At 41.6% G+C, this 15,823-nt stretch overlaps 1 protein-coding gene across 2 annotated transcripts in view; it reads right to left on the bottom strand.

Moving 5' to 3' along the window:
* The window catches only part of SYCP2 (synaptonemal complex protein 2), a 137,174-nt gene that overhangs the window by 29,902 nt on the left and 91,449 nt on the right, over nucleotides 1–15,823 (bottom strand). Inside the window, exons 31-35 of one of the 2 annotated variants that reach the window (XM_075901108.2) lie at nucleotides 14,319–14,386; nucleotides 8,990–9,172; nucleotides 7,705–7,906; nucleotides 5,524–5,777; nucleotides 2,367–2,549 (exon numbers count right to left, since the gene is read on the bottom strand). In XM_075901108.2, coding sequence (XP_075757223.2) covers nucleotides 2,367–2,549; nucleotides 5,524–5,777; nucleotides 7,705–7,906; nucleotides 8,990–9,172; nucleotides 14,319–14,386 — 890 coding nt within the window. The remainder of the gene's footprint in view (nucleotides 1–2,366; nucleotides 2,550–5,523; nucleotides 5,778–7,704; nucleotides 7,907–8,989; nucleotides 9,173–14,318; nucleotides 14,387–15,823) is intronic. The other variant, XM_075901109.2, reaches the window with a different exon arrangement.

Here is a 15,823-nt window from a genome sequence, read left to right as displayed (position 1 = left end):
TATGGGAACAGTAGGGCTTGTGGAGAGAATCTGTATAAGGTCCTGAAAGCCTGAAATCTGAGCAACAGTAAATATGCTTGGGCAGTAGTCGAGTCTAAACGTGCACCTATGAACTCCAGGGATTGCTGAGGCGACATTAAAGATTTTTGGAATCTTGATTATAAGCTCGAGAGCCTTGAAAACTGCCCTTGCTGTGATGGTGGATTGGAGAGTGTCCTCGAAGAACGGACCCCTGATCAAACAGTCGTTGAGGTAGGGGAAGATAATGATCCCAGCTCGACGGAGGTGCACGATGACCGCAAGTGTCTTCAAAAACACTCTGGGTGCTGAAGACAGACCGAGGGGCAAAACTCGGTATTGAAAGTGTTCAGTTCCGACTATGAATCTCAGGAAGCGCCTGTGCGCTGGATGAATTGTGACATGAAAGTAGGTGTCCTGCAGGTTGAGGGACGCAAATCAATCTCCACTGTCAAGAGCTGGGATAACAGATGCTAAGGTCACCATTTTGAAACTCTGTTTGCGAAGGTGTTGGTTGAGTCGACGGAAATCTAGGATTGGCCTCCATCCACCTGACTTTTTCTGGGTGAGAAAATAATGGGAATAAAAGCCCTTGCCCTTGTGCTCTTTGGGTACTCTTTCTACCACTCCAATGGTGAGGAGATGTAAGACCTCTTATCTCAGCAAAGACTTATGAGAAAGGCCCCTGAAGAGGGACTGGGAAGGTGGGAATGGGGGGGAAGGAGAGAGAAGAGAATTGAGTAGCCTGATGTTATTAGCTCAAGAACCCATTGATTAGTGGTGATGGTGGCCCACCATCTTTGGAATGGTCTTAGGCGGTGATGGAATAACCAAACCTCTTTGCATTGATGACCAGACAGTGGAACAGCTTGCAGACCCTCGGCCAACATGTCAAACTTGCTGCCGCTTATTCTTCTGGTTGGGCATCCTGATGATGTTCTGGGGACATTGTTTTTGTGGTCGCTGTCTAGGACGGTGTTGGTTGGTAGCCTTATGTTGAAGCACCGAGTAAGGCATCCTGCTCCTCAGCCTACAGCTCAGCCTGCACTAGCACAACCATCGGCGCCAACTAAAGCCCAGTGCAAGTGACACAGGGTTATTACTCCTTCACCCAATCCGAAGTCTATCACCTTTTCTCCTGAGCCTCTGTCTCCCTCACCCATGCCCACGGTCCCACCTGATGACCATTTGCGGCACCGTTCTATCACAGAACACTGCAGTCCTCCATCACCCCCTCACTATTATTGGCACCAACATATATCGACATCTCCTAGATCGCCAAGGCACGGATCCAGGTCGCCCAGATCACCTATGCATTCTCTGTATGTCTGCTATCATGATGATCGCACTGCTCAGTGCTTATCCCCTCTAGCCGGGCTGCATGCCTCAAGAAACCATGCAAACAACACGAGGCACCTAATGCACATGCGCAGTCCGACAGACTACTGCTGACAAATCTCTGATCTGCGGCATCAGGACAACCCCAACACCTACAGTGGAGCACCCATGGGGACATCATTTGAAGAAGAAGGAACAGTTACAACAAACAAATCAATTTGTAAATACCAGTTTTATCAATACCAGTTTTATTGGTCCAGTGGCAAAAAAAAAAAAAAAAATCTCTAGCCCTAATATGTTAAGCCTAAAAGTACAAGGAACTATCTAATTTTGTAAGTTTCTGCAGGTAAAAGAGACAAGACATTTTCTTTTTGACATTTCCCCCCAAAGGCACCATTTTGGGAGAGGGGGGGGGGGCGGAGGGGCAGCAGCTTTGCGTGCTGGGACGCAGCTTGTTTTTCTTCCCGTTCCCCCTGACTATTAGGGAATGAGGGGAAAGTACTTGGATTCAGTGCACGCCTCTCACTCCTGGCTAGTGAAGGATGGGGGCAAAGGAGTAATTTATGGAATCAAAGTACTTTCCCCTCACTCCCTGATAATCCAGGGAACAGGAAGAAAAGCAAGCCACATCCTGGTACACATGGCGGCTGCCCTTCCTGATCTTCTGAAATTACACCCTTATTTTTTCAATTTTAAAAATTCAAAGCGAAAGCAAGGGTGTATTTTGTATTCTTTGTTTTAAAAATACAAATTATCAGTGCTTTTGCTGGGATGAGAGATTATTTCTTTTCAATCATAACACAAGCAAAGTCTGATCATTTCTAACAATAACATCCCCCAAACGACACTGTTTTTATACTAAACTGAAATATGCAGGCAAGATCACAAGATTTGAAAACAATGATTAAAATGTAAAGCAATAAACATACATTTTCCCTAATGCTACCAACTGTAAAATAAACAAACATAAAGCTGCAGCTTTTCAAAAGGATAGATTGTTTATATCATACCTCTCCTTTATTTTGCATATTCTTAGTGAGATCTTGCAGTTCTGTTTCAATGGAGAGTTTGTCTGAAAGGTAATTTGTAACATTAACTGCCTCATTAATATCACATACTTCTGCTTCAGGTTCAGTAACTTCAATGTCTTTTCCACACACAACTTTGTCCGTAGTTACTGGAGTCAGGCTAGGCTACACAAAAGAAAACATTAAAACTATTACTGAAAATGGATATTCAAATATACTAATTTTACAGACCTTGTACACTCTATGGTCAAGTATTTTTCATTACAATAGATCAGAAGTAGTCACACTTAACTTACTGATATCCAACTAAAGACTGCAATGTGGAAAAAGAACACCTTCACATCCAGCAGGACCATAATAACATTCCTCACCACTGCTTGAAGTCTTGTAATCCCTTTTGGACTCATGCTTTTAACTTTCAGCATTCCAACTTCAACCCTGATGAAGCTTGGAAAGCTGAATGGAATTTACGAAATGTCACAAACACCACATGAAAGTTCAGATGCAGAAGATCCCTGGCTCTGATCACCCACAGAGACCATGAGCAATTGTAAACTGTATCTACACAAACCCTGGTAAATGTGATACTTGCGGCATAAATAGAAAATTAAAGACTCTTCAATGTGCGACTATGGTCACCCAGCACAGGTCATGGAGCATTTAACAACTTCCAAATAAGAAAGAAGGATCACAGCAATACCCTGTGTTACTCCTGATGAAATTATCTGGTTTACCCATCTAAATGTAACATTATAGTTGTTGCTCTACATTTACATCAGCCATATGAAGATGATTTTATCAATGTAAATAACAATATAGAAACCAAACAAGTTTTTTTTTTAAAACGTCAGCATGCCAGGATGAATAACTAGTGGCTGTAAACATGTTTATTATCCTATTAAAGTTTAAGATAAAGATGAGCCTGTTGTCTTTACTTTTCTAATCATTAAGAGACAGATCATAATTTCATGTCTATGAATGAAGAGGTCAGATAGCCAATAAGTCAGAAAGTCACATATGAGATGGGGATATAGACGCAGAAAATATCCACTCTATGATATTTTCACTTCCCCACCAAAACACCCATCTGAGACTATACTCCAGGGTCTGAAATCGATGACAAGGGAAACAGACTTTCTACACAGTTCACTCCACAAACCATGCAGGAATGCTCTGATCAAATTAGAATAATAGAATACTAGAACTGGAAGGGACATTGAGAAGTCATCGAGTCCAGTCCCCTGCCCTCATGGCAGGACCAAGCACTATCTAGATCATCTCTGATAGGTGACTTAATGCTGACTTAAGTTCTTTTGAAAATCCCACCGTAAGTGATTTAGAAACAGAGGTCTCATTGAAAATCATTGAGGTTTGTGTTTCTAAGTCATCATTTTTGAAAATTCCACCCACAGTCTATTAATTTAAATGTGTTTTCCCTCCAAATCCCTAAAGCAGAACTTGGAGAAAAAGGCTAGTGTGAGGTTCCTATGGGAACATAGAACCCTAAGCTTTGTTGCCATGAGGAAGGGAGAACAGCCAAGGAGTGGGAGGCAATTTGAAGGCACTTTCAGATACTCCCGGCCTCCACTAATTTAACATCAATTTAATTGATTCAAGAGTTATGTAGGCTTAGCCCAATGCCAAGTAAACAGGACTTCCAAAAGCTCTGTGAGTGCAAACTATTGCTCACACTTGTATATAACACCTACTGGTGAGAATCTAGCCAGCAATTCGGAATATGCATCTGCAGTTTAGGGAAAATCTCAATTCATGTCCCCAGCTGGAAATTCAGTAAAGTATACATACATAAGTATGTGTTCGCACCACTCTATTGAAATGAACATATGCAACTGAATAACCAATTAGCAGAAATGTATATAAATAGTGCTGGAAGATACTCAGTTTCATTTCTCTTGGGGACATTAGTGTTTGTTTCAACTGATCAATGAATAAACAGATGGAAGAGAGAGAAAGTATGGTCTTGTGGGTAAGGCACTAGCCTGGATTTCAGGAATTCTGAGTGCAGGTCCCAACTCTGCCACAGACTTCCTGTGTGACCTTGAGCTAGTAATTTAATTTCTCTCTGCTTCACTTCCTCATCCGTGAAATGGGAATAATATTTCTTTTCTCACTCCCTTTGCTTGGTCTATTTAGATGGCAAATTCTTTGAAGCAGGGACTACTAACTATGTATGCAGAGAGCACCTAAAAGAAGAGGGCCCCAATCTTGGTTGGAACCTCTTCTCAATACTACTATTTGTTTTACTGTACATTTTTATATATAATTTAGATAATTTCTCCGATGGCTGTTACACTTGTATTCCTGATTAGATCACTACTTGATTTTCTTGATTATGTACTTGTCCTACTCATGACACGAAAGATATGTCTAAACTACATCCCACTGTCAAAAGAGGGATGCAAATTAGGCAAATTGAAAGTGCAAATGAAGCGGAGATTTAAATATCCTGTGTTTCATTTGCATAATCGCATCATAGCACTTTTTCGAAAAAGGGTTTTTCGAAAGTGAAAGCGCCATCTATACGCGATTCTTTCAAAAAAACCAACAACCATTTTTTCAAAAGATCCTGTACTCCTCATTTTGAAAAAAAAGTTTTTTTCCTGAAAGAACCGCGTCTAGATGGTGCTTTCACTTTCGAAAAACCCTTTTTCAAAAAAGTGTGGTGATTCGATTATGCAAATGAAGTGCAGGGTATTTAAATCCCAACTTCATTTGCATTTTCAATTTGCCTAACTTACATCCCTCTTTTGACAGAGGGATGTAGTCTAGACATAATCCAAGTGAAAAGACACAATACAATAAACCTTAAAGTTAAATACTTCAATTGAATAAACATAAAAGAAGAGAAATGATATTAATCTTATCTCTGCTTTAAGGTTAAGAGTGCCTGGTTTAATACAATTTTACCACCTTTTATAGGACTAATTTCTTGTTAGAATCATCTATTAATTCTATTCCTATTAAACAGAAGTAATTTTTACTCACTATAAATTAAATAAGCTGTTCATAAAACATCACAATTAAGAAGCTGTTCCAATTAATTAAATTTTAATTGAATACTGTATACTTAAGATAGCAGACACAGAAATAATTATAAAGAGTTACTTTAAAGTTTTACCAAAGAAAGTGGACTTAAAACTGGTGATAAACTTTCATTTCCAAATACCAGCTGTTTGACATTTTCAGGGGATTGTTTTAGATGTGAACTTTGATTATTCTTTTTTGTTGCGTTAAGCTTGTTTGCTGAAATTCCTTTCACGCTGCTTAAAGATTCCCTCTTTTCTGGTGTGGAGTCCTGAAGATAGGATGATGTTGATCTTTTCAAGGAAACATGTTTCTGGGTAAATGCTTCCTCTGGCACTTTTTCAGAACCTAGTAAGTAGAAACACTTCATTGAGGCTATTAAGACTTAACACCTTCTTTTTCTTTTATAAATCATATAACAAGTCTTTTCTTTGTACACAATTCCCATTGATGTAATTGAGAGTTCCATGGAAGGATAGCCACAAAATCATGTTGCTAGCTTTTAAGGGGTTGTTTTAAATATCTTTGAGCACTTACAACTCCAGTTACCTTGAATAGGACCTGTGGGTTCTCAATGAATCAGATCTGACCTAAGTACTACAAACACTTATTAGAAAACACAGTGCATAGTGTTAGGAAAAAAGATCTGCAAACTGAATGGATTGGGATTTCCCCATGAAAATCCTATCCTTTAATAAGACATATTTCATATAAAAATTGCCTTTCAAACTTTAATAAGCAGTCAAGTAAATTATATGCTTGAACTTCCTTAATAATCATATAAAGAAGAAACAGCTATTTTCCCATGACTATATAATATTTGGGTTTTATAATACAATGCAAAACTTTTCCCAGGGCACATTTGGATATTCAGAAATATATTTTCATGTCACAATTGGGTTACTCTCATGCAAGTGTCTTGTCCTTAAAGCCAACACAATAAGAAATGAATTGCTTCTACTTACTATTGCTCATCATTATAGCATGTTTTAATAGCAAGAAGAATACCAACTGTTCTTTTTGCGGACATTGGATTTTTACTGCTCTCTGGTATGAAATACAGGTTAGACCTTCCTGGTCTGGCACTCTCAGGACCTGACCACTCCCAAATGAGGGAATTTGCCCGATCAGGGGAGGTCCACTGCCACTAGTTTCCCAGAATACTGCCCCTTCCTCTGGCTGGTTCTGTTCCAGCCCCACTACCACTGAGCTCCAGCCCTGCTGCTACAGGGCTTGGTCTCTGCACGCTGGCGCCAGCCGGCTGGGGCTATCTGAGGATGGAGCTCCTCCGCCACTGCGACCCCATTTCTACCCATGAAGTCAAGGCTTCTCAGGGAAAGGGCTCCGCAGCTGCCTCACTGCTGCTGTACCCCACCAGGGTTCCCCTGGGACAGGGTTCCATGGTTGCCCCATTGCTGCTGCGCCAGGATGGGGCTTCACGGAGACGGGGCTCACTGATCACACTGCTGCCCTTGGTGGCTGGGGCTCCCTGGGGATGGGGCTCCACAGCTGCTCTGCTGTTGCAGGACAGGGTTCCACAGGAATGGAGCTCACTGTTCCTGCTGCTGCCCTGTCTGCCTTAGGCTGTCTGAGGATGGGGCTTACCTTTCTGATGGTAGGGCTCCCCTCCACTGGACTCCCTGACTGGCTCGCATTCCTGGGCTCCAGGGCTCTCTGGTCCAGCAACATACATGATCCTGCCAAACCACAGATGTTGCCGGACCAGAGAGTCATGGATTTTAGAGGTTCAACCTGTACCAACCATAATACAGCTTGAACCTTTAGTTCAGCATCCTTGGGACCTGACTGGCGCCAAACCAGAGAATTCCATGGGAGATCAATATTGTCTAGCAGCATTACCAACACTTGCACTGCTTACTGGGCTCCTAGAAGTTATTTAGGGGTAAATTAGAGCTAATTAACAGCACAGAACACAGAGTCAGAACGGATGGCAGTAAATAAACTTTATGGGACCATGAAAATCTTGGCCACACTTATGATAGGTATCCATCCAGCTAACTAAAATCATGCTGGACCACGGATAGTGCCAGACTAGATAGTTCTAGACCAAAGAGGTTCAAATTGTGTCTCTAATGATGATGTATTTTCTTCATTTTAACATATAATGCTGTACATTAAATGGATATAAAGAGGATATTGTATGTTTCTTAAAGTAATAATTTGGAATGAAATGATATTACAGAGAAACATTCCATAATTCATATCCAAAACTTGAGCTGACAACCTTAAAAATGAAAATACAAAAAATACACACATCTCAATGTCTCAATAGATTCTGGGCTTTCAGGTGAGTATACTTGTGACATTTCCAATTTTCTTTGTTTTATAGGATCTTTTGGTTTACTAAATATTTTCTGTGGATTTCTTGATATTCTCTTTTTTGGCTCTGAAGAAATATTATCCTGTAGTTCCTTCCGTTGATTCACAGCTTTGTTTAGGCCATTTTTGTGCTCTTGCTAGAGGAACACAAATCTACGTAAGTATTACATTTAAACACACTAGGTATTTTACACACACACATGCACGTATGTACGTACGTACACAATGCAATATAGCTACTTGTCCAGTTAGACACGTGGTTAATCTGGAGAGGTGTTGAGTCCCTCCTTTGGTTCTAAGGACCAAAATTACAGTGGTATTTAGGTGCCTAAGGATGCAGACAAGCACCGAGTGGGATTTTAAAATGTGTCTAGGTGTCCTCAACTCCCAAAACTTCACTGCAAATTAAGCATGTTTGTCATGTCGCAGATTTAGTCCAGTATACAACCTTTACTTGATATAATTTTAAAATTATACAAAAAAGAGCGAAACATATCTTTTTAACATACCATTGGTTAATAGATCTGGAACTGGTTTAGGCATTCAACAAATTAATGTACACTTCTTTATTAAATCAACATATTTTCTGTTTTAAACAGAATAATGTTAAAATTTCAAAAGTGTCTAAGTCATTTTAAAGAACGTACTTAGGGACTTTTAGGTCCCAAAGAAGCTTAGGTGCTTTACAAAAAAAAAAAAGAAGGAAAATATACATTTTTGGACCACAGAAGATTCCACATATATAAAACTATGTACTACTTTAAAGGTAGAGGAAAAGAAATAGGAAGTAATTTCCAGAAGGTCTGAGCATCCACAATTCCAGTTAATGGAAAGTACAGGTGCTTCAGAAAAATCTAGCTCAAGGTTCTCTAACTTGGGAATTCAAAATGTGAGGCACCTAAAATTAGTAGAGATGTTAGTGGACAGCCATTTAAACAATTAACTGATAAATCTAGGCTCATCGGTTAATCCAAAAGACTACATGCAACCTCCCCCCTGTATCAGAGGCAGCAAGGGGCCAATCTGCACAGGGAGCTGATTTTTTAATAGGTTCTACCCTCGGGGAGTATTTTAGTAACTGTGTAACTACTTAAAATTGTTGCACCTACACAAGTACCAAAACACTCAATATCTAACATCCCTAAAAATCAGTGTCCACTTTTGAAAATTTTGACCCTACTTTCATGGAGATTATACAGAATATCAATAATACTGTTTACCTCTACTCTTAATTTTTCTTTCGTATATAAGTACTCTGAAGATTCCTCTTCACCCTCTGACTCTGAATTTGAGTAATCCTTATAACTTTTTTTTGTTAATGTTGCTTTTCGAGGCCATTTTGGTCTAATTGTCTGTTTTATATTCTCCTCGGCCTTTGCATTTTGTTTTTTAGTTACAGGTACCTTTGGACAAAATAAATGTACATCAATATCACAACTACAAGAATAATGTAAAAGAACAAATTACAGGGCACCGTGGCATATATAGCAGGAACCAAATACTTTGAAAAAAGAAAGCACATATAAGCATTCGAATTTTACCTGTTTCTTGTATAGAATATAGGGCTAATAATACCTCTGACGTAGTTCCACTGACCATAGTAGACTCACATTAGAGATGAATTTAGCAAGTAACTTTAATGGCAGTTTGCCAATGTTTAAACCTGAAAAGTTAACAAGCTGAATAATAATTACTTATCAAAAAGGTTCTCTCATCCCCATTCTCCTAGGTAGAGAAGGATCAAAATGTATTTATTGAACTGGACAACCTAGACATTCCATGGACTTGTAAATAGAACAGATGAAAATGTAAGTTGTAATAAATGAAGGTTAAAGATCTTCTGCTAGGTGTTATGAAAAAGAAAAAAGAAGAGCCCAGAAAAGCAACAGAAGACTTCAGGGTGAGGGCGAAGTGAACATTTCTCCATCCAACTTCTTATTTATGGCATGAGGAAAAACCAGTTACTTACCTTTCATAACTGTTGTTCTTCGAGATGTGTCACTCATGTCCATTCCATGTTGGTGTGTACACCGTGTGTATGCATAGTCAGAAGTTTTTCTCTTAACAGTACCTATTGGGCCAGCAGGGGAGCCCCCTGAAGTGGCACCATTATATCAGCTAATATATACCCCTGCTGGGATTTGGAATAGACATGAGGAACAAATCTTGAAGAACAACAGTTACGAAAGTTAAGTAACTGTTTTTGTCCTTCTTCTACTGTTTGCTCATGTCCATTCCATGTAGGTGACTCCAAATCAGAAACCCAAGAGGTGAGGTTCGAGTTCTAACCTATCACGGAGGGGAGAACAGACCTAACAAGAACTGTGTCCTCCCTCGCCTGGTGAGCCAGCACATAGTGGTTGGCAAAGGTCTGGATCAAAGACCATGTGGCAGCCTGTGACCGAGCCAGGGTGGACTTTCGGGTTGCCTTCTCCCCAGCCCGGCGGACTGTCCCACATGTCCCACCACCTCACCCGTAGTTTTGTTCTTGGCTGGCTTCCCCTGCCTGGCTGTCTATATTTTTCGCGATGCAACGTCCTTGCTTTTCAGGGGTGAGACTAGAGAGGGGGGCCCGGGCCCGCCCTCATTCACAGGCCCCAGCCCAGGGCCCTAAGGACTCGGACCTTCCAGGGTCCGGTCCGTCTGATGGGGGCTTCCCGCCGAAACTCATCAGCCCACAAACCTGGTATGGTCCTGTCCTGGGCTATTTCCTCTCTCTCTGTCTTCCCCACTGGTCTTCCCGTCCCCGCAAGGGGCCTACCTGAGCTCCAGCGGGCCGGCTGCTTGGCTTCCCTGTCGGGGCTCGGGCCCTCATTGCCTCACAGGGGACCTGATGGAGACACACTCACACCTACGTGCGCTGGGTTTGGATCCCCGTTGCTCCACGGGGGGTTCTGCTAACCCATGCCCGCCTTCATCCCTTCCCGGCGTGGCTCGGCATTTTAAATCTCCCGCTGCTTCCGGCGCAGGATGGGACATCATCCTGATGTCCTGGGGGCAGCTCCGCCCACCCTGTCACATCTGGGCAGCATCTCGGCTGCCATGCCTGGGGCTGCCAGATGCTCAGTGGCCCGCAAACACCCGGCACAATGCCAGTGCCCTGCTCCTCATGCCCCGAACAAGGCGCTTACGGCGGGAGCTTCAGTGTGGGGCTGCAGCGCCCTGTCACACAGCCCTACTGATATCCAGGATGGGGACCTGAGCCACAAAGGCCTGTGCTCTAGTGGAGTGGTAATCGTGGCCAGACCATAACACTCCTTGATGCAGGAAGTTATCTGTGAGGAAATCCTCTGAGCGGACACCGGCTGGCCCTTTAGCCTCTCCACGATTGCCACAAACAACTATGCGGACATACGAAAGGGCTTTGTCCTGTCTAAATAAAAGGCTAAGGCCCTCCTAACATCCAGTGTGTATAAAGCCTGTTCTTTGCCCAAGGCATGGGGCTTGGGTAAAAGACTGCGGAAAAAATGTCTTGAGAGACTTGAAACCAAGACACCACCCTCTTAAACAATTCCTGAAACTGTTGAAGGTCATCCATCTGTAAAGGCATCACTAGTATCACTGCGTCAACCAGAGACTAAAAGAAATTATGATGTGGGAAGGCTTCTTTGGCTTGTCTGTCTGAAGTGTCATCTTGGTCATGAATACCAGAAATGCATTTATAAGGGTAGGATGCTTGTAGCTCATGGAAGTGCCCATTTTGTTGGGATGGAAGGAGCTGTATATTGTTCCTTATAATTTGCCCATGGAGGACACTGCATGGAGTAAGATGAGGGTAGGTATATATCCACAGTAGAGCACTTGTGAACTATAGTGGGCTTTCACTCAGTATGCTTGCCATCAGGGTTGCCAATGTTTTGGGGAGGAATGTTGAGACAAGAATCTGCATCTATGCTCTTCTGTGACCCCCCTCACTATGGATGGAGTAGAGAGCAGGAGATAGTGGAGAGTAGTTTGAGGCTTCCTTTGGTGACTGTGTGTTTCCCTCAGGCAGCAGACATAAGACAAATGGCTGTTGGAGAACGACATCAGTTCGCAAGAAATGTTGTATTTCTTGAATCCCGGGGATCCTGCCATTGTTGAGAAAAGATTATTTTCAGTGAATTGGTGGAGTGCCCCAAACAAAAAGGGGGAAACAATCACAACTAAACTATTTTCTATGTGGGTGGAGGGAGTCAATCGGAACTACACTTGATGCAAAGGATTTTTTTCTTTTTTGATAGAAGAAACAGGTACTGGTTAAACACTATTTAAGGGATTTTCAACTACCTATCTCTAAATTTTTCTTTTAGATGCATGAGAACAGCACTCCATCTGCAGCTGAGGATGGTAAAGAAGGAATTGAGGAGGGTTGGGCCATGTGCAGTATGCTAAGGTGTGAATGCCACAAGACAGCTATGGTGCACAGCCTAACCAGCCACTGAGGGAAAAAATCTGTGATCTGTGGTGCCAGGATGACCTGACACCTACAGTACAGCACCAAGGTTCCCTCCAAGCTGCACAATAGTGTGCATAGTGTGGACATGCAGATACTTAATAAGCCCTACCCAGTGCTGGCCAGAACTCAATGACTAAAGAGTTAAATTCAGGTAGTTAAAGGTGTTGTTGGCAGGGAGCCAGAAGAACCAATGGGATATAGTGCTGAAATTTAAATTGTAAATATATACCTGCTGTGTTTTTCTTGGTGAGTTTTTTAAGCCTAAAATTGGGGGAAAGGGAATGATTTCAACCCAGGCAGGACTACCACGCCTCCAGGAATTCAGAGCATGGAAGTGGACTGAACCATAAAGGGATTATGAGTAAATAAGTGGAAAATATATATTTAGTCATGATCAGGATATTTTTCTTTGCTTTGGTCATTTGGTTAAACTACTCAGTGGAAATCCATGCCTTCCCTCCCCCACTCACCATATTTAAGCTTTAGCCCAGATATACCATTTTTTTCTGTTTTAATTTGTTCTTTTCTCAGGCGCTATGTAACACCTAGCATCCAAGAATGCTTTATCAAGTATCTCTTTTTTCTTTTGTTAATAAAATCCCCTCCTTTAAGATGATGATTTGATTCTTGTGTCCTGGAAGGTAAAAGGAGGTCTGTGTGGGCCTGCCTAGCCTGAGAGGTCAGCTATCAGGGACGCAGTTTGTTTTCGGGGGGGGGGGGGGAGGGGGGTTCAGAGTGTCAGAGTAGGGAACAGCCTTTCTGACTCCCATTGTTGACATTTCATAGCCACATTGCTGGCTCCCCTGTTGACAGAGAGTAAAAAAAATGCGGATAAGCACCCCATAGAGCAATGTTGTGAGGAGGTAGAATTGATCCCTGGGCTTCTTGGATTTCTCTTTAAGTTCTCCCACACCATTCTCAGATACTAGAGCAGCATCATGAGTAGTTCTGCGAAGTCTCTGTGCTAAAGTATGTCAAAGCAGCACAGCAGTCATTCCAGCCTTATCCCTGCAGCAGCAGTCTGTCTGTTGCTATGTTTCTAGCAGGACAGAATGAGAGAATTCCAATTATTTGCTCTTTTTGTTCCCCAAAGGTAACAGCTCACTCAGCGGTCAGACACTTCCTGGAGCTTTGAAAGAGGAGAGGTGCATGCCTGCAGGCAGCAGAGATCACAAAACAAATCAGCAGAGATCAAAAACACTGAGAACAGTCATCAGAGCAGGCGCTGTGGGATGCTAGTGGAAGTCAGTTCTCTCAACAAAACAGCAGAATCCACACTGGCTCTTTGTCAACAACAAAGGGAAGGGAAAAGAAATAAGTCTTTTGCAGGGCTGGAAGTTTGTCGCCAAAACTAGGTGTTTTTCCAACAAAAGTTGCATTGTAGTGTATATGTTCTCGGCGGTTTTTTGGCGACAAAACATGCCAGTGTAGACAAGGCCTCACAAATAATTCAGAGATACTATAATTCAGTGAATAATTCTGTGTTGAAAAGCTACCTTAACAAACCAACCACCAAAAAAGTAAATAATTTAAATACAATAGCTTATCTTGTCATTAACCAGTAACTAGTTATTACCAAAAAAGATATATAACACCTTAGAACACAAAATACAAGCATCAAAATGCCATAATCATTCCAACTCTCAGTATTATCAAGCATTAGGAATTGTAACCAGTGTTCCCTCTAAGTCACGCAAGAGCACAGCCCTGGAGCTGCTTAATGAGCCCCACCAAGCCAGGGACTCAAAATCGTGCACGGGGGGGGGGGGGGGGGGGTGAAAGCACTTCTCCTTCAGCAACAGCAGCAGCTCTCTACTGAGAAGAGAGCAGTGAGTTTCCCACCGCTGGTAGGGACACAAATCCTGAGCTCTTGGCTGGGCAGGGCTCATTAAGCAGCTGCAAGGAGTGCTACCTCACAGTTTAGAGGGAACTCTGATTATAACTGGCTCTATTGTATTACTGAAGCAGTCAGAACAACTTTTAATTACTATGATATGAAAGGATTTTGTTGAAAGTTAACAATGCAGTAATATAATATTTTTAAAAATTCCTATGGCCAGTTAAAATAGATTTAAAGTATCTATTAAAATTAAATGAAAAATTTACTTTACCTTTTTATGTATTATTTTTCTCCCTTCAGATTTCTCCATCAGACATGCAGAATCAGAGAAGACATCTGCTGTTAAAATCAGTAGCATTTAGAAAACTAGTTTTATATCCAAAAAAATGCTAACCTTCTACAATTTTTAGTTGACAGAATAGGATATCATTTATGTATCCACATATCTTTATCAATGCATTAAACTGCTTTTGGATTATTATTTGGACAGTAGTACAGTTTTTCAAAAAATTGTTTTGTCCAAAATAAATACTTTTTATTTTCAAAATTCAGAAATACTTCACAAATACTGAGGACAAGCACATTTCAAAGCCTATAATTGATAGAATATAGCAGAACAAAACATATTATATAATGTGTCCGACAGAAATGGCAATTTCCTGCTATATCTTCAGGAGATTTTATTTAATTAAGTTTAAATATCTTTTAGGTCTACTATTTTAACGTATTATTGTGGGCTAGGACTATGTGTCAGCTCTCAACCAAGGAAAAGAGACAGATGTGACACCTAGGGGTTCAAAATATTATCTTAAAGAAGGTGCCAGACAAGAATGGAGTTCTGGGACAAAACATGCTAAGTGGTTTTCCTGTGGAATATCTACGGGGAGGTGATGATATTCACCTCCAGTTATACAAAAAACACAGCCATTTGAAGCTACACCCTGAGAAGTAAGCCATTATCTGCTTATCCCCTGTTACATGAGACCAAGATCAAAAGCCCAAGCTATACTAAGGAAAGACTGAACTATTCATGATTGTTCTAGTTCTGAATCTGAGACAAATTATGTACTTTTAACCACAGGAAAACCCAGTAATGGGTTCTAAAGATTGGCATCCAGAAGAGCCTAATGTTGGAACTGGGTAACCCCTGATAAGCTTTTCAGCACACGTGCGTTTCTTGTATTGTTTTTATGTTTTCTCTGTAATGCTTTCACCTGAAGGAATATGCTCACTTATAAAGAGGTGTGCGGTAACTTATAAATGTGGGCAAAATACTGGGTAGACCATATGGAGAAAAAGCAAAGTACAGATGCTGACTTTTTAGGTAGTTTGTATTGCTGGGAATATCACAATGCAGGCAGGGAACTGTGCAGTCTTTAAAAATCCCCTTGATCAGGAAGGAGAAACTGTCAGTTTCTGCCCAAGAGAGTTTCAGAGGGGTAGCCATGTTAGTCTGTAACTGAAAAAAATATTAAAAACAACAAATAGTGTGGCAGCACCTTAAAGAATAACAAAATTTGTAGAAGTGGGTTGTGCCCATGTGTGACGTAGTGGGGGTACCTGGCTGGTTTCTATGCTGCTGGCTCTGGGGTAACCCCCACTGGCTGCCGTGGGTACCACGACCCAGCAAAACAGGATGAGTCACTATGCAAACGGGTATGGCCAGCCACCCCCCATGGAGAGGAACAAAGGAAGGTGGAATGCTGCCCTGGCTGGGGGGCAGGGCTGGAAGAGGGTGAGTGAGTTGGTGGCTGTCGGGGAGCATGGTGGAGACAG

The sequence above is a fragment of the Pelodiscus sinensis genome, chromosome 17, assembly GCF_052426305.1.
Source record: "Pelodiscus sinensis isolate ZL-2025 chromosome 17, ASM5242630v1, whole genome shotgun sequence".
In the NCBI taxonomy this organism is placed as follows: Eukaryota; Metazoa; Chordata; order Testudines; family Trionychidae; genus Pelodiscus; species Pelodiscus sinensis.
Note: the sequence above shows the minus strand (reverse complement) of the source record. Positions and strands in the feature narration are given on the sequence as shown.